The 20025-nt window shown below is 36.8% G+C and overlaps 1 protein-coding gene across 2 annotated transcripts in view; it reads right to left on the bottom strand.

Moving 5' to 3' along the window:
* PARP8 (poly(ADP-ribose) polymerase family member 8) overlaps positions 1-20025 on the bottom strand; it is a 185335-nt gene that overhangs the window by 43153 nt on the left and 122157 nt on the right. For both annotated transcript variants that reach the window (XM_019930053.3, XM_019930054.3), the window contains exons 9-13: positions 19876-19936; positions 19348-19438; positions 7022-7088; positions 2070-2195; positions 993-1557 (exon numbers count right to left, since the gene is read on the bottom strand). In XM_019930053.3, coding sequence (XP_019785612.1) covers positions 993-1557; positions 2070-2195; positions 7022-7088; positions 19348-19438; positions 19876-19936 — 910 coding nt within the window. The remainder of the gene's footprint in view (positions 1-992; positions 1558-2069; positions 2196-7021; positions 7089-19347; positions 19439-19875; positions 19937-20025) is intronic.

Below are 20025 nucleotides of genomic sequence, written 5' to 3'. Positions count from 1 at the left end.
TTCATGGTATAATTTACAATGTAATTTTAGAAATGAATCTATACAAGAGCACCACAACTTTCTGAAAATGTATCTTATTTTTTTTCATTTTCATCTATTGCTTGGTATATCTGTATTAATAGTTAAAGAGTTAAATACGTTCCTCCCTAACACACACAAACACAAATTTACTAAAAGAAAAACAAAACTTTTTGTCAATTCTTTTATGTAATTAATATACATAAGATAGGTCTGTTTCTTTATCTGAAACTGGCTATAATGCTGATTACTCTAGAGGTAAACTTTGTGTAAGACTGACTCCCAATAAATACCACCCAAAGTACTTAAGCTTTAATACAGTCACCTCCCAGGCCCATCTCCCCATGCAAAACAGCTTCAGGACAAAGTGACTTCAGTTTCATAAAGTAGACACTGAGAGCAGCTTTAAGTGAGTCTCAGGGATACAGCTGTAACTGTTACTTCTCTCCACAAGTTCATGGGCAAAGTTGTCCTCTTATATACAATAGGAAGGACACCACTCTTAATTATTGGAAATAAATAAATTAAATAAAACATCAACAATTTTTATCCTAAAAAAAAAAATTATCAGACAAACTCTGAGCTCCACTACTTTTGTGAGAAAACCAGAGATTAGATAAACCTACTCAATAAAACATTAAAAATGCTATGCTTGCTTAAAAGGACAGGCTCTGTGAATCCAACGGACTTCCTTCCATTTTTAGTAGCATTCATTCCCGTGACAGGACTCTGGACTAGACATCAAATTGACAGCCACATTTATTTTTTCAGAATCAAAACCAACATTCCAGTACCGGTTGCAAATGTCTGGTATGCAAAATAACATCCAAAAGAAAAAAATTGTAAATTTTAAAAAACAAAAACAAAACTGTGCTTCTTTCCTTTCCCAGATCTTACAAAACAAACAAACTAACAAAACCCTCTACTGCCCCTTAGCTGACATTTAAGAACTCAAGATGAAAATATGTACGCACAGCAGGCTGGGAAGATGAAGATGATGATGGTGTTAAGATACCAATGAGCCCTGAGGTAAGAGAGAGCCTCCGGCCCTCTGCGCTGGGTTCCTTGAAAAGCTCCGTTTTGGATGACTTGGGGGCACTGGAGTAAGACTTGCTGAGCAACTTGTGATTCTTGAGTCCATATAATTCTTCCATTCTGAGGTTACTGGAATAAGACCTGCTTAGCAGTTTGTGAGGCTTCAGGCTGGCGTTGTGCTCACAGCGCGGGTCTCCAGAACAAGAGCGAGTCAAGAGTTTGTGCGACTTGAGAGCGAGGCAGTCCTCCTGCTTGACGGCTGCAGGGCAGGGACGGTTCAAGAGCTTGTGTGACTTAATGGTCGTCACGGCCTGCTCAGCCCGGGGGTCGCTGGACAGCGAGCGACCGAAGGTCCTGTGTGGCTTCGGGGCGCACACGTCCTCCGTCTTGACTGTGCTGGAACAAGTCCTCCGCAGCAGCTTATGCGTCTTGGAGATCCCGTCTTGCTCCGATTTCAGTTTGGATTTGCTTTTTCCACAACCAGGGGGAGGATAGCTTGGCGACCTTCAAAATGCAACAATTAACAGGGCAAATCGTGAGTGCAACAGACCATGGAGAACACTTGTCAGGCTCAATCAACTCAACTCTGTTACAAATACCATGTCTTTTTAATCCAGCTTATCCAGCCAAAATGGAAACCAAATATGTATGGAAAGATCACAGGGACTGAATTCTATGTTTCCTGGAAAGCAAAAAAGCTTTGTCCAGTTTGTTTTTCCCTCCTACCTATCCCAGAGCCCTATGAAGGACTAATTTTGGTAGGGAAAACTATGTGATTAGAAACCAAACAATGTAACTTTAGTAAATTTAACCCATGTAAAGGAAACACAAACTCAAAACATAGAAATGAGTATCCGTGTTTTTTGATGGAATGGATGTAACTTGGTCTGTTCTTTAAAGTCATAAAGAAAATAAACAGATGCCAACACTGTAGCAAGAATGCTTTGAATTAAATAAGCATGGAATATCACAGGTGCAGCGTTTAGTAAGACGATGGAAAGACGTCTGTTACCCACCTGCGCAAGGTAGAAAATAGATGCAGGGGAGACTTCACTTTCTTCTCTGACAGCTTCTTGTTGTGCAGGCAACTAGATTTTTCTTTGCTCTGTTTCCACTGCTGTGTAACAAATGTCTGCATGATTCTGTCAAACCAAAGGTCAGTTTGTTATCACAGTTCCAAGGTCATTTAATATCAGATTTCTGTATGGATTATGTAGAGAATGCATTTATCAAAGGAAAATAAATGCATGGTAATTAGGCGGAGTTTAATTTTGAACCATACAAGATGTCTTCTTGTGTAGGAAAGCATCCTATAGAAAATTTCTATGATTTTACTGTGTTACGATTAATAATTAATTAATTACTGTGACATAATTAAAAATACAAACGATTAAGAAGTTGATAAAAGAATAAGGATATAAGGAGATTTATAAGGACGGCCTTTAGGATCAACACCTTTAGCTGAGGTGGCAAGAGAAAAGTCTGAATTATTTTGTTGGTGCTAGCAACACAGGTTTTAAAAAATGTTTTGTTAGTAATTATGATCTATTAAGATAAAGTAAAGTTCTTTTCCTTCTCCTTGATTTGCTTATGTATTTTTCTTCGTGAGAAGGAAAACAAAATGAAAGTACAAAATCGTAAACAAAAATAAGCCATGCAAAATTGACTCTATGGAGAATTAGGAGGTCAGCAAGTTTTACGTTCAGCACAGCCGCCATTCACTTTAAAATGTGCTGGTTTTTTAAAAGATGGTGCGCCTCTAAGAATTTTTAGTTCCTATCCTAAGGCAGGAATTTGGTAACTTCTGATCTCAATATTTTCTAAGTCAAGACCATGGCATCACTGTTTTGTGATAAAGAATTCTAGAACGTCAAAGGTGGATTTAAGAAAGACACAGCCTTGTTTTCTGAGAAGGGTCTCAGGCTGTGACAGCTTCTCTGGATCCCATCCCTCCAGTGACAATGGAGGAGAGTCCCTTAAGGCTGATACTTAAGTAGAGGCAAAATTTTACAATTAAACATTGTGCGCAGTAAATTAAACACTTAGATTTTCTTTCCCAAGTCAATTCAGCAGGTCCTGCTTTCCTGCTCTTTCCAGTTGTTTCTAACACAGATTGCTTTTGTACCAGGAAGATGGTACCAATATCTACTATTTACAATACAGCAGGGTGTGAAAGAGGAACTTTATATACAGATTTTTTTTCTCCTTCCACACATTTCACAAGTAAGGTGAGGAAATGAAATCTGTCCAAGTTAGCCTGGATTGTAAGCAGAGCTGTAACACCTATGTTATCCAACACGGAGAGACCTATGTTAACGTATGTTATTCAAAAGGGGCAGCTGTGACTCTTAGCACTAGGCCAATTTTTATTTTCTTGAGATCCTTCAGGTCTCACCACATTAACTCAGATCGCCAGAAACTACATCACTCAGACTAACTACCCCAAACTTTAGTGAGCTAGCTTAGTTGAATTCAGAGGAAATGTGCAATTATTTGCGGTCTTTTTAGCTGTAGAGGTAGTGAGGAAGAAGGGGGTAAAGCTGCAGTCAGTGATGCATGATTCCAAATTTGCAGTAAATTCTCCCTAGAGCTCAGGACGAGGGAAAGTTCTTATTTTCCACTTAATCTTTGAAGGTTTTTTTCTTCCAAGATTTCATCAAGATTTAAATGTAACAGTAATATTAAGGTCATCATTTTCCCTTGTACTTAACCTGAAACCTCCAGTGACACCACCCTTTGTACCAAGCAGATTCAGATTCTTTTCCTCCTATGAAAAATTGCCATTCCTGTGTACCACTCCCTAAGAAACCAAGCAAGTGCTTCTCTGATTCTTGGCAGACTAACTGGAACAAAAAATAACAAGTAAAAGAGCTAAAATTGTTCCCACTTTCATATTACATTAGCGTTCTAAAGTGTGACTTCAACATCTAAAACTAGTAATTCTTAAACTTGCACACCCAAATCCCTACATGTTCTTGGATTCGAAAGGGAGGAGTTAACTACCTCCTATAAGAAATTCAATATAGTGTTTCATTTCAACTGTGATCTGAAATATACATATGAGCACGTTTGGTATAATGACCACCCCCTTATAATAGAGAGGCACCGAGAGATTTCAGTGCTCACACTGGTGTTTGAGTTTGTGCTGTCACTAAGAAGAACTACTATAATTGCCATTGGCTGATGATAAAAGAAGGGAAAAAGACTTCACGGTAAATTATACATTCACATCAACTGAAGACCGGATGAGGTCACAGCCAGCTATGTGAACAAAGCTTCCAGGGTAGTTCAGAAGAGAAAGGGAATACACGTGGGTCACATGATGATCCTCTACATGCTGAAATGGGCACTATAGTAGTCAGTACTGTGTTCAAACTGTGGTGGTGAAATAGCTTCAGCGAAATGACACCACCCATCAAATTAAATTAGTATATTAATTTGAAATTTGAATGTTTCATTTTGATTTGCACATCAGTTATAAATTGAATTTTGTGTTATAAATGTGAACTCAACATATGAAGAATTTACACCATTCTTTATGTTTGTATATACTTCAGGCAATGTTGGAGATTTGCAATGTATTTTTTTCCTTTTAAAAACAACTTAAGGGGCTTCCCCGGTGGCGCAGTGGTTGAGAGTCCGCCTGCCGATGCAGGGGACACGGGTTCGTGCCCCGGTCCGGGAAGATCCCACATGCCGCGGAGCAGCTGGGCCCATGAGCCATGGCCGCTAAGCCTGCGCGTCCGGAGCCTGTGCTCCGCAACGGGAGAGGCCACAACAGTGAGAGGCCCGCGTATCGCAAAAAAACCAAAACCAAAAACAGAAAAAAGCAACTTAAGTTTGATCAACATCAATTCAACATAAAGTCACACACAGTTTAAGATTATTTCCATAGTCTGTGATATGCTTCGCCTTTGATTGACAGATACCCTATTCAAGGCTGATCACTTTATTACATCTGTTTGGGGTCAGTATTTTCTCTTTCAGGCTCTTTTAATGATGTCACATTTCCCCAATATCCATTCAATGATGAAAATATATTCCAAGCCTTATTAAGACAAAGGACTATCTAGGATTATATGAAAGGCAGATTAGTGGATGGATCAAAAGTATTGATATGGAGTCAAATTCTGGCTGTACCACTTTCTCAGTGTGTGAGCTTAACCAAGTTGCTTAAGCTCCCAGGGCCTGGGCTTCATCATCTAGGAAACATGGAGAGTAACAGTACCTGCTTGATAGGGTTGTTGTGAAGATCAAGGGAGCTAATGTATGTCACTATTCTAAGTGCCTGACATGTAAGCAGCACTGCATAAGCATTTGCTGTTGCTGTTGTTTAGACTCTTACTGCCAGGAACACACAAGATAAGGAATCACAGAAAAAGTTTAATGAGTGTTTCTTATTTCCTGAGCAAAAACAAAGGGCCTAGATTCTAAATCTGCCTTCCTAACTTGCTGTATGTTTCTGGAAAATAACCTCTTTATATTTCAATTTCCTCTTATGACATTGTGAGGATGAGATCAGATTTTGAAATTTTATTATATATAATTTTAGACTAGAAGATCACAGACAAACCCAGTTATTTATAATTAAGGTAAGAAACTAAATTAGTCTAAAATTAATCAAGGGTCATTAAATAAAGTTCTAGTTCATATACCAAACTTTTCATATAATTAAAATCTGCCCATAAAAGTAAATAACTTTTTAAAAATGTTAAACATTTGGGTGGAACTATTAATAAAATGTTATATATTCTACAAGGTGATTCAACAGTGAGTACAGAGTATAGCTTTCCTTAATTTCTCAGGGTTGGGATTACACACATAATTTCTTTTTCTGAGCTCAATGTCATTAAGGGTAGGAAGCTATCTATTCCTAGACTTCTGTGCTTTTATAATTGTTGTCTCATTTGGACCAATGGCATTTCACCCCTCCCCCCAAAAAAAGTTCTTAAGTGGCTTACAAAAGTACATAAAGTAGAACTCCGGACTTTGAGTGATAATCATAGTCAATACAGATTCTTCAGTTGTAACCAATGCACCACTCCAGCAGGAGATGTTGACAATAGGGAAGCTATGGGCAGGGGCATATGCAAAATCTCAGTACCTTCCTCTCAATTTTGCTGTGCACCTAAAACCGCTCTTAAAATAATGAGGGAGAAAATTGGATGAGGGAAAAAAATCATAGGGGGGGAAAAAAACATGTGCTAAGATGAGGTGGTGGCCAACCTGAATGGCTTAACATAGAAGGCAGGCTCCATGCTTAGTTCCAAGACCTGTAAGATACTGGCTTGAAAAACAAAATCCAATTGAAAAAACAAAGCCAGTTGCACTGGAAAAGGATACCTAATCCGGTACAGGAAACTGAGAAAATTTCCCCTGTGATTTTTTTTCCCTCATCCAATTTTCTCCCTCATTTTAAAAATTATTTTTAATTTAATGACTTTATTTTTTTAGAGCGGTTTTAGGTGCACAGCAAAATTGAGAGGAAGGTACTGAGATTTCGCATATGCCCCTGCCCATAGCTTCCCTATTATCAACATCTCCCGCGGGAGTGGTGCATTTGTTACAACTGATGAATCTATATTGAGTCCTTAAAAAGAAAACACTGCATAATATAATGTGCTAAATATATGTTGCAAATTGAATTTAGTTTCAAAGATGTGGAATTCTAAACATTAAGGGTTTATCTTCTAATTTTTATATGCCCACCTCCTCAGGTGGAAGGCAGGATGTTAGAGGGAGGAGAGTGAATCCAGGGGGGGGCAGATGGAAGGAATCTGGCTCAGTTCTAAGGTGAGCTCTGCCAACTAAATTATTGATGCAGCTCTTAGCATCAGGACGACTTCCGCTCCTGAGGCATTTACTTCAAAAAGCTTTGTTGAATAAAAATGGGGCGGGGAGTGGTGAGCAAAATGAGAACTCAGTTCTCTTTAATAGAAATTTGTTTTTTAGTCATTGGAAAACTTACTTTTTCAGCTGATGTCCCAGTCCAAATCTCTCTTTTGTGGAAATCTGAAAGACATCAACAGTGGGCACTGCAAAGGAAAAAAAATCAGCCTAAATGTTGAGTTGAAACTCAACCATCAGCCAGGAAAAAGTCTGAAAAGTAATATATATATATATATATTACTATGTATATGTAATATATATGTATATACATACATACACATTTTAAAATAGTCCACACACAATCCTACACATGGCTATTTATGCTTTATAGAGAGATTTTGGAGATCATTCTAGGTTAGTATATATTATATATACTAATGTGTAATATACGCATATGTAAATGCACAATATATATAATAATGAAGAATGATCTCCAAAAATATATATTAAGTGTAAATAGCCATGTGTAGGATAGTTTGCACACTATTCCTTAGGTGGAAGAGAGACATGTTGGTATACACACAGACCTTTTTTAAAGAATAAAACAATGGAGGATGACAGTAGGCATAGGATACTCACTTTTCACTGCACACCCTCTTGTGTGCTTCATATTTTTATCAGATATATAGATTTCTATAAGTTAATAACTATGCTGCTTATGAAACTGATAACCTCCAAAAGAGTCACTCACCATTCACTATTCACCGGTTTAAAGGGTAGTTATTGTTTTCTCACTGTGCCAGCCACTATAGATAGAGTAGCAAAAAACACACACCAATATCCCTGCTCTCATGAGCCTTAGTAAAGAGAAGGAGACAGACAAAAAATATATAAGAAAATAGATTAAATGTCACGTGGTGATAAAGGCTCTGGATAAAAATAAAGACAGAAAAGGGTGGGGGGGCTGAAGGTTATGTGGGCATAAACAGACTTCCACATCAGATAATATGGCAGGAAGAAAAGGATCCCAGCCAGAGGAAACACAGGGCAGTACCCCTGAGGAAGAAATGTGCTTCAGTATTCTAGGACCAGCAGGGAGAGCTGGAGAGGAGTGAACAAGGTATCTCATTAGGAGACGAGATGAGAAAAGGACCACAAACAGTGTAGGTTCCCTGTAAAGAGCAAGGATAGAAATAGGAAAATCAGTCTGGAACTCATTACAGTAATTAAGGGAAGAGTAGAGTGGCTTGGATTAGCAGAGATGGTGAACATTTTGGATTCACACTCTCTGGGAGAGCTGACAGATTTTGCTGATGGACTGAATTTAAAGTGTCAGAAAAAGAAAGGAGTCAGGGATGAATCAAAGGATTTTTGGCCTGAGCAACCAGAAGGATGAAACGTACCAATTCCTGGTACGTGAAAGACTGCAAGAGAATCAGGTTTGGAGCAGCGGGGAAGACTGCCAACTTGACTCCGGCTATTGTAAATTTGAGAAGCTTATTTGTCACTCAAGTGGAAAAGTTAAGTAGGCAACTGGATAAAGAAATCCAGTGTTTACGCATTTCGGATGAGAGGAATGTGCTAAAGACATCAATGTGGGGGGAATTCCCTGGCGGTCCAGTGGTTAGGACTCCGAGCTCTCACTGCCGAGGGTCCGGGTTCAACCCCTGGTAGGGGAACTAAGATCCCACCAGTCCTACAGCACAGACAAAAAAAAAAAAAAAAGACTTACATGTGGAAGAGCAAAAATACATATGTACTTAAAGGCACGAGGCTGGATGAGAAACGAGTGAGTGTAGATGGCGGACAGAAGTCTAAGGATTCAGCCTGAGCCATTCAGTATGTAGAGGCTCAGCAAACAAGGCTGAAGAGGAATGGCTGGGAGGGTGGAAGATTCCAGAATTAATATGTTAATCTGGACATATATTCAAAAAAAATTTCCAAGGAGGGGGTAAACAACTGTTATCAAATGCTGCTAAGTTAATTAAGATGAGGATTCAAAATTGGTCATGGGGTCACTAAGCAATATTCTAGTCACTGGTGACATTGACAAGAGCAGTGTTTGTGAAATGATGCATCCAAAGCACATCTACAGCGTATTCAAGGAGAAAAAATGAGGAAAGAAAATGAAGGAAGCTAGAGGGCAGACAGCAGAAGCAAGAAGAACTACAATCCTGCAGCCTGTGGAATGAAAATGACATTCACAGAAAGACAGACCAAATGAAAAGGCAGAGGACTATGTACCAGATGAAGGAAGAAGATAAAACCCCAGAAAAACAACTAATATATATGCTGTCTACAAGAGACCCACTTCAGACCTAGGAACACATACAGACTGAAAGTGAGGGGATGGAAAAAGATATACCATGCAAATGGAAATCAAAAGAAAGCTGGAGTAGCAATACTCATATCAGATAAAAGAGACTTCAAAATAAAGAATGTTACAGGAGACAAGGAAGGACACTACATAATAATCAAGGGATCAATCCAAGAAGAAGATACAGCAATTATAAATATATATGCACCCAATACAGGAGCACCTCAATACATAAGGCAAATGCAAAAAGCTATAAAAGAGGAAATCGACAGTAATACAATAATAGTGGGGGACTTTAACACCTCACTTACACCAATGGACAGATCATCCAGAAAGAAAATTAAGAAGAAAACACAAGCTTTCAATGACACAATAGAACAGATAGATTTAATTGATATTTATAGGACATTCCATCCAAAACCAGCAGATTACACTTTCTTCTCAAGTGCACAAGGAACATTCTCCAGGACAGATCACATCTTGGGTCACAAATCAAGCCTTGGTAAACTTCAGAAAACTGAACTCAGGGCTTCCCTGGTGGTGCAGTGGTTGAGAGTCCGCCTGCCGATGCAGGGGACGCAGGTTCGTGCCCTGGTCCGGGAAGATCCCACATGCAGCAGAGCGGCTGGGCCCGTGAGCCATGGCCGCTGAGCCTGCGCGTCCAGAGCCTGTGCTCCGCAACGGGAGAGGCCACAACAGTGAGAGGCCCACATACAGCAAAAAAAAAAAAAAAAAGAAAACTGAAATCATATCAAGCATCTTTTCCGACCACAACGCTATGAGATTAGAAATAAATTACAGGGAAAAAAACAAAAAAACCACAAACACATGAAGGCTAAACAATACGTTACTAACTAACCAAAACATCACTGAAGAAATCAAAGAGGAAATCAAAAACAACCTAGAGAAAAATGACAACAAAACACGACAATCCAAAATCTATGGGATGCAGCAAAGCAGTTGTAAGAGGGAAGTTTAGAACAATATAAGCCTACCTCAAGAAACAACAAAAATCTCAAATAAACAATCTAACCTTACATCTCACCTAAAGGAACCAGAGAAAGAAGAAGAAACAAAACCCAAAGTTAGTAGAAGGAAAGAAATCATAAAGATCAGAGCAGAAATAAATGAAATAGAAACAAAGAAAATAATAGCGAAGATCAATAAAACTAAAAGCTGGTTCTTTGAGAAGGTAAACAAAATTGATAAACCTTTAGCCAGATTCATCGAGAAAAAGAGGGAGAGGACTCAAATCAATAAAATTTGAAATGAAAAAGGAGAAGTTACAACGGACACCGGAGAAATACAAAGCTCATAAAAGACTACTAAAAGAAACTCTATGCCAATAAAACGTACAATCTGGAAGAAACAGACAAATTCATCGGAAGGTATAACCTTCCAAGACTGAAGCAGGAAGAAATAGAAAATATGAACAGACCAGTCACAAGTAATGAAATTGAAACTGTGATTAAAAATCTTCCAGCAAACAAAAGTCCAGGACCAGATGGCTTCACAGGTGAATTCTATCAAACATTTAGAGAAGAGCTAACACCCATCCTTCTCAAACTCTTCCAAAAATTGCAGAGGAAGGAACACTCCCAAACTCATTCTATGAGGCTACCATCACCCTGATACCAAAACCAGACAAAGATACTACAAAAAAAGGAAATTACAGACCAGTATCACTGATGAATATAGATGCAAAAATCCTCAACAAAATACTAGCAAACAGAATCCAACACACATTAAAAGGACCATACACCATGATAAAGTGGTATTTATCCCAGGGATGCAAGGATTCTTCAATATACACAAATCAATCAGTGTGATACACTATACTAACAAATTGAAGAATAAAAACCATATGATCATCTCAATAGATGCAGTAAAAGCTTTTGACAAAATTCAACACCATTTATGATAAAACTCTCCAGAAAGTGGGCACAGAGGGAACCTACCTCAACATAATAAAGGCCATATACGACAAACCCACAGCAAACATCATTCTCAATGGTGAAAACCTGAAAGCATTTCCTCTAAGATCAGGAACAAGACAAGGTTGCCCACTCTTGCCACTATTATTCAACATAGTTTTGGAAGTCTTAGCCACGGCAATCAGAGAAGAATAATAAACAAAATGAATACAAATTGGAAAAGAAGAAGTAAAATTGTCCCTGTTTGCAGATGACATGACAGTATATACAGATAATCCTAAAGATGCTACCAGAAAACTGCTAGAGCTAATCAATGAATTTGGTAAAGTTGCAGGATACAAAATTAATGCACAGAAATCTCTTGCATTCCTATACACTAACAATGAAAGATCAGAAAGAGAAATTAAGGAAACACTCCCATTCACCACTGCAACAAAAAGAGTAAAATACCTAGGAATAAACCTATCTAAGGAGGTAAAAGACCTCTACTCAGAAAACTATAAGACACTGATGAAAGAAATCAAAGATGACACAACCAGATGAAGAGGTATACCATGTTTTTGGGTTGGAAGAATCAATATTGTGAAAATGACTAAACTACCCAAAGCAATCTACAGATTCAGTGCAATCCCTATTAAATTACCAACGGCATTTTTTACAGAACTAGAAGAAAAATCTTAAAATTTGTATGGAGACACAAAGACCCCAAATAGCCAAAGCAATCCTGAGAGGAAAAAAAGGAGCTGGAGGAATCAGACTCCCTGACTTCAGTCTATACTACAAAGCTACAGTAATCAAGACAATATGGTACTGGCACAAAAACATAAATATAGATCAATGGAACAGGACAGAAAGCCTAGAGTTAAACCCATGCACCTATGGTCAACTAATCTATGACAAAGGAGGCAAGGATATGCAATGGAGAAAAGACAATCTCTTCAATAAGTGGTGCTGGGAAAACTGGACAGCTACATGTAAAAGAGTGAAATTAGTACACTCCCTAACACCATACACAAAAATAAACTCAAAATGGATTAAAGACCTAAATGTAAAACCAGACACTATAAAACTCATAGAGGAAAACATAGGAAGAGCACTCTTTGACAAAAATCACAGCAAGATCTTTTTTGACCCACCTCCTAGAGTAATGGCAATAAAAACAAAAATAAACAAATGGGACCTAATGAAACTTAAAAGCTTTTGCACAGCAAAGGAAACTATAAACAAGACATAAAGACAACCCTCAGAATGGGAGAAAATATTTGCAAATGAATCAAAAGACAAAGGATTAATCTCCAAAATATATAAACAGCTCATGCAGATCAATATTAAAAAAACAAACAACCCAATTGAAAAATGGTCAGGGGCTTCCCTGGTGGGGCAGTGGTTGAGAGTCCGCCTGCCGATGCAGGGTACGCGGGTTTGGCCCCGGTCCGGGAAGATCCCACATACCACGGAGCGGCTGGGCGCATGAGCCATGGCCGCTGAGCCTGCGCGTCCGGAGCCTGTGCTCCGCAACGGGAGAGGCCACAACAGTCAGAGGCCCGCGTACCGCAAGAAAAAAAAAAAAAAGAAGAAGAAAAATGGTCAGAAGACCTAAACAGACATTTCTCCAAGGAAGACATACAGATGGCCAAGAGGCACATGAAAAGCTGCTCAACATCACTAATGATTAGAGAAATGCAAATCAAAACTACGATGAGGTATCACCTCACACTGGTTAGAATGGGCATCATCAGAAAATCTACAAACAACAAATGCTGGAGAGGGTGTGGAGAAAAGGGAACCCTCTTGCAATGTTGGTGGGAATGTAAATTGATATAGCCACTACAGAGAACAGTATGGAGGTTCCTTAAAAAACTAAAAATAGAATTACCATATGACCCAGCAATCCCTCTACTGGGCATATACCCAGAGAAAACCATAATTCAAAAAGACACATGCACCCCAATGTTCACTGCAGCACTATTTACAGTAGCCAGGTCATGGAAGCAACCTAAATGCCCATCAACAGACAAATGGATAAAGAAGACATGGTACATATATACAATGGAATATTACTCAGCCATAAGAAGGAACAAATTTGTAGAGATGTGGATCGACCTAGAGACTGTCATACAGAGTGAAGTAAGTCAGAAAGAGAAAAACAATATCATATTTAATGCATATATGTGGAATCTAGAAAAATGGTACAGATGAACCGGTTTGCAAGGCAGAAATAGAGACACAGATGTAGGGAACAAATGTATGGACACTAAACAGGGGAAAGCAATGGGGAGGTGGTGGTAGTCAGATGCATTGGGAGATTGGGATTGACATATACACACTAATATGTATAAAATAGATAACTAATAGGAACCTGCTGTAGAAAAAAAAATAGAATTTAAAAAAAACTGAAGTAAGCTAATAGAGACAACTTTAATGAAGATATTTAACAGGCATGGGAAGCAGAGTGTTAGGGACTAAGTTAAGAGTGATTTGAGGTCTAAAGGTGTTTGTTTTAAAGATGAGAGGATTTTTTTTTTTCTTTTTCTGAAGGAAATCTTTTAGAAGAAAGAGACATGAACAGTACAAGAAGGAGAGAGACAACTACTGGAAGGGTATCTTAATTAGGTGAAAGGAGATGGAAGCTAGCATGCAAATGCAAGGATGATATTGCACAGGGGCATGGGTAGCACCATTCATACTAACAGTTGGGATAACTGTTAGTTATTAATAAGACAGAGCAAAGACTGTCTTATTAATAGGACAGTCTCAGACCACACATGCTCCACATAGTAAACCAGGCTGGTATCCCCAACTGCCTCACCATCTTGGCCATTAGTCTGAGATACAAACACTCCACTGATCAAAGAAAATGGGTGTTATATCAGCCACCAGTTTCTTTCCTGAAAACATTCTAATCCTTAACATAGAGAGTACATCACTGCAATCCCATGTGTCCCAAACCCAAGGCTATAGAAAAGTGAATAAAAAATCCTAACTTGAAAACTCAGGGGAATTATTTTTTAAAGAAAAAGATGACAAAACTAGAACACAGTGTGCTCTAAGATTTAAGAAGACACAGTTTCTTCTCAGGCAGATGGGAAAAGTAACTGGGAAGATGGAGGCAAAGAAGCAAAAAGGACCTGGTTTAAAAAAATGCAGAAAAATCCAAAACACACTAGAACTGAAATCTTCACTGAAGAAAATTGTATAAGACACATATAGAGAGAAAGAAGAGATATAACAGACACAACTGTTTATCCAGAATATACTAATTATCCTATAAATTAATAATACAAAGGCCAAAACTTATTCATACTATGAAGAGCTAGAAAATAAATGTCACCAACATTGACTCAATTAGTAGTATAAAATCTGAATGACCCCAAATTTTGGAATACACTGAAAGAGCTAACAAGATGTTACTTCTAAAAATATTCCAAAATTCAAGTGACAAAATTCTTATTACTATTAAAATTAATGCAATTAATTATTGTAATTTATTGTATTTAATGTATTCATATAAGATGTTAGTAATCAGTGAAATTGGATGTAGAGTGTATGAGGACCCTGTACTACCTCTGTAGTTTTTCTGTAAACCTAAAAATGTTTTAGATTAATTTTTTTTAATGTTTGTAAAGGTAATAGATTTTTTTTAAAGTACAGCAATTTATTAAACAAATACCTTTTATTCTTCTGATTTTTGTCCTGGAACAGGAAGAAATACCAAAAACATTTCAATGCTGAGGACTAAAACTCCAAATTGCAATGTACAAGATGGTTGGTGAGAAGTAAACAAAAGTAATTGTATGCCATCATACGAAAAGCAAGTCACATACAGAATAAAATTTGTTCCTGTACTATATCTACTAAGTTAAATCATGATGCTAATAATTATCAAATTACTACTAAGTATTTTCTTAGAATATATTATATGTATAGGAGTATATTCTAGTTCCTAACTGGGTTCACAAGAAATATAAAACCTAGGTCTACTATATATTCTTTTCTTCCTTTGAAGTGAGAGAGTGGCATGGACATATATATATACACTACCAAATGCAAAATAGAGAGCTAGTGGGAAGCAACCGCATAGCATAGGGAGATCAGCTCGGTGCTTAGTGACCACCTAGAGGGGTGGGATAGGGAGGGTGGGAGGGAGACACAAGAGGCAGGGGATATGGGGATATATGTATATGTATAGCTGATGCACCTTGTTATACAGCAGAAACTAACACAACACTGTAAAGCCATTATACTCCAATAAAGAGGCTAAAAAAAAAAAGAACACATGGTGTTATGGGGATGGATGGTGGTGATGGCTGCCCAACAATGTGGAAGTATTTAATGCCACTGAACTGTGCACTTAAAAACGGTACATTTTATATTATGTTTACCACAATTTAAAAAAGGAAGGTGATAGATTTTTGATAGCCAAAACAATCAATTAGAAAATAAACTGGGATATTAAAGTGCCATTAAGCAAACAAGTAGTACACAAATATTCAGGAATAAATTGAGCTAAAATCAGTCATTTAAGGCAAAACGAAAACCAAAAAACACAGAACTGTACAACATTTAAAAGTAGAATCTACAGATAAATGCTTCTTTATAGGAAAAGTAATAAATATTATAGAAATGTCTATTCTTCCAAAATTAAAAGTTTACCTCAACCAAACTCCCCACAGCATTCAGTTTGGGGGGCAATAGAATGAGAAAGATATACTAGTAAAATATTTTCTGTTTTACAAAAGGTAGAAGTTGTTCAATTTTTCCTTGTCTCATAATTTAGGTTGGGAAGGCAATAAGTGAGGGTCGCTCAAGATATGTGGAAATTAGTCCCACACTGTGATCGTGTAAATGTACAGGTATCAATAATGAGAGGATCTGCACAGGCAAACATTTTTAATAACATCAGCTATTTATCACTTTAAACTAAAAGCAGCCCTGTCCTTGAGATCATAAACTAGACTTATATACCAGCAATTCTGGAAAAAATACATAGTACCATAAGAATCATAACAACCTTGTCTTTTTAAAGTATATTTCCCCGTGTACAATAAAAATAATCTTTATTTTTAACTTCAAATTGGATAAGGAGGTGTATTTCTTCAATTCTTATCAGAACTAACTCTAGAGTACAGTAAATGAGTAAATGTGGAATTCTCTTTTTGTTTTAAAGAAGTTTTAATATTTTATTTATTTTTATTTTTTGGCCGCGTACCATGTGGGATCTTTTAGTTCCCCGACCAGGGATCGAACCCGCACTCCCTGCACTGGAAGTGTGGAGTCTTAACCACTGGACCGCCAGGGAAGTCCCTGGAATTCTCTTTCTTTACTATCCCTTTTTTTTCCCCACACTGTCTCTGTATTTCCTGTTTTCATTATAAAGAGTTTTTACTCTTCTTATCGGAAGAAATTATACACAAATCACACTAATTTCTGAAAGAAGTGCATTTCGACACTGCTTGAATTCTGAGGAAAACAAAACTCACATCTATAGGAACAAAATTATAATTCTTGAACAATTATTGATTTTGTGAACAAAATTCAAAATGATGCATAAATAAAATGAAAGCAATTGATAATAAAGAGGGGAAAATATGGTATCAGCAGAGATTGTAGTAAAATTAAAAATAGGGGAACATTATATCAAAGACTAAATTATGAAAAAAATTCACTCAATGGAGTAGAAGACAAATGAAAAAAACTTAGAAAATTAGAGGTGACGGATGAAAGACTAAGAGAAATGATAAACAGCATGGAGGATACAGGAATTAGATCCAATCTACATATACTGGGGTGAGCAGATAAAGAAGGTAAGCATACCAATCAAAAATAAATATATAAAGAGTAGTATCAAGGAGAAAGAGAAAAAAATACCTCGATAAGTACACATAACAAAACATAAACAAAACCAAGATAGATTTCTTACAAATGAACAAAGTTAAACAGTTCAGACACAGACTAGCAGAAGTTTTTAAAGCACTTTTGCCTTTTTGGGTAGAACTGTTATGAGCCCATAAATTTATAGTTGGTCAAGTTTGTCTCGTTCACAAAACAAAGAGTCATTCTTAGGTATGAAAAATGAAGCATAACCCTCACGTTTCTTTAGTTTACAAACTAGTAAACATGTAAATCAACTAACAAAGATGAAAAAATAAGAAATTACAGATGAATTGTGATACTAAATAAATAGTATTGAGCAATAAAATGATCTAAACGTGAATTAAAATATAATTGTTGAAATATAAAACCATGCAAATGTGACAAATCTTTAAAGAGATACTGTGAATGGAAAATCTCTGCCTAAAATTCAAGATTACATAAACACATGAGTAACAGTGGTAAGATTACATAAAAGCATGCCACATCGTCATCTTGCACAGATGGAATTGGGGTTAGTAGAGATTAAATGACCCAATTTTCTTCCTAACCCCATTAATTAAAAAAAAAGTTCAGACATGAGGGATTCTTTTGCTTTTAACCACCATCAGAATAAAATAGAATAAGTACATTTCAAATCACTAAAGAAAGAAAAATATTAGCGACACAGCAGAATACGTGCGAAAACAGCAAAAACGCATACACCTACAGGCTGGAATATTGTGCAGATACTACAAATCATTCCATTTTAGAATATTTAACGACTGGAGGACAGGCTCATGACATAACATTAAGGCACACAGATATCTATACAATTTGATATGAACTTTATGAAAATAAACCACATGTGCACAGAAAACAAACAACACCAACCGATTTACAGGTTTCTCAGTATAGAGGGATTATGAGGAATTATTTTTCTTCTTTATTACATTTCTATATATTTGAAGTAATCAGAATAAAGATATGTAACATCTATTTGTCTTTGCCTAGCAATAAATCACATCAGTTACTATGTGTTACGGTATGTTGATTATTTAAGTAGAATACATTATCCAAAAATTAAAAAATGGTGACAACAGAGACATTTTCAAAATGAGAGACTTTCCTATATATTTCATGAACTTGAAAGGGCAAATATTTTTCTTATGTGAAAACTAACAGTAGATATAAGTTCCCTGATATGCCTAAAGAGAAATGTGCAGAGACCACGGTAATGTGTGCACAGCTGATCAAACATGGCCACAATTTCGAGAGGTGCCGTCTATGTCCCTATGCCTTTATTCTGGGTGGGTCCATTGACAATTTTGATCAACAGAATACAGTGAAAGAGCCGTTGAGCCTTTTAGCACACCCTGTCTCTTGGAACACTTGCTTTCGGATCCCTGTCACCATACTACAAGAAGCCCAAACCACACGAAGAAGCCTTGTGTAAGGAGACACTCTAGTTAATAGCCCCAGCTGAGCCCTGCGTGGTCCCGAACTGACACCTGTATCAATTGCTAGCCATCTGAAATCCAACCATCTTGAGCATCAAACTAGTGGAGCCATTAATGACATAAACCCCGCCCACCACCTGACTGCAAAGGCACGGGAGACCCCAGGCAGGAGCTGCCCAGTTGAGCCCCAAAGAACGGTGAGAGAGAAGTTGTTTTAAGCCACTTCGTTTTAAAGTGGTTTATTCTGCAGCAGTAGATAACTGCAATAATATGAATAGATGCAGTTGTGTGTGTGTGTTTGTGTGTGTGTGTGTGTGTGTGTGTGTATGAGAGAGAGAGAGAAAGAGAGAGAGTATTAGTAGGCAGAGAAAACATTTAAATCCAGTAAGTCTTGGCAAGATTTATAATAGGGTCCTGTGTTATAAACAACTATTCCTTGAGATAAAGCAAAATCATCCCTTCAGGTATTGGAAAACAAAAATATTATTATGATCTCCATTTTCAAAAACAGAAATACGTTACACTTAGGCTAAATTCATCAGTAATCAAAGGTGAGATAAGTAAACATTAAAATTAAATCTCAGGTTCAGAGACAGAAATAATTAAACTTAAGAGCAACCCTAAGTATACTTACTGAGAATCTATTATATGCAAAATTCTCTTTTAGGTTTTATTGTGTTTGTTTCACAGCAACTTGTCAACTTCTGAAAACTATAAAACTAAATGTTATATGTTTCTGCTTCCAATAGTTATATTGGTCATAAAGCACCTCTGTTAGGATGCAAGTATATTTAAGTATCATTATGAAGATAGCTGCATTTATGTTCAGAATTACCAAATGAACAGTCATTTTACATAATGCACAACTAATGAACATTCAAAATAATAGAGAAATAAAACTAACCTGGGCCATTTAAATACTGTGTAAGCGAACAGTGTAGTCGGACAATTATAGGTTCTGTTCGAATCACTTCCCATGCCACAGCAATCTCCTCCTGTGCAAATATTTGAAAGATGAATTAGTCATCTTTTAGAGTTCTTGATGTTTTTTCCAGATAAAATTTTTTAAACTTATTTTAAATCATTAAGGCCTATAAATTATTTCAAAACCTATTCGCTTGTGAAAAGAAAGCCAAAGTACTCTTAATTTTTGCCTTCTAAATCTGAAAATTAAAGTGAAAACTTAAGAAATAATGATATACTACAAGCCCATAAGTTTCAGAATATATTACAAGAACTGATGGAAAAAATATATATGTATATAAAATCTCTGCTTTTTTGACAAGTCATAGCATTTCTTCATAAGTCACTTTGACAAAGTCATTATGTTACTTATAGTATTATGTACAAGAGAAACTAAAATTAAATTTCTTCCAAGAATAAAAGTGTGTTTTTTAAATGTACCAATCATATTGCTTCAATTGATACTTACATCAAGAAAGCTAACATCAATATGCAGATCAATATCTACATCATCAATGGCTCCATATTCCCTGGAAGCAAAGATTAACATTATTTTTTTCATTTTGCTTAAAAGATAGCGTCCTAGCTTATTTTAAATTAAAATTTGATCATGAATTTT

The sequence above is a fragment of the Tursiops truncatus genome, chromosome 3 (assembly GCF_011762595.2).
Source record: "Tursiops truncatus isolate mTurTru1 chromosome 3, mTurTru1.mat.Y, whole genome shotgun sequence".
NCBI lineage: Eukaryota > Metazoa > Chordata > Mammalia > Artiodactyla > Delphinidae > Tursiops > Tursiops truncatus.
Note: the sequence above shows the minus strand (reverse complement) of the source record. Positions and strands in the feature narration are given on the sequence as shown.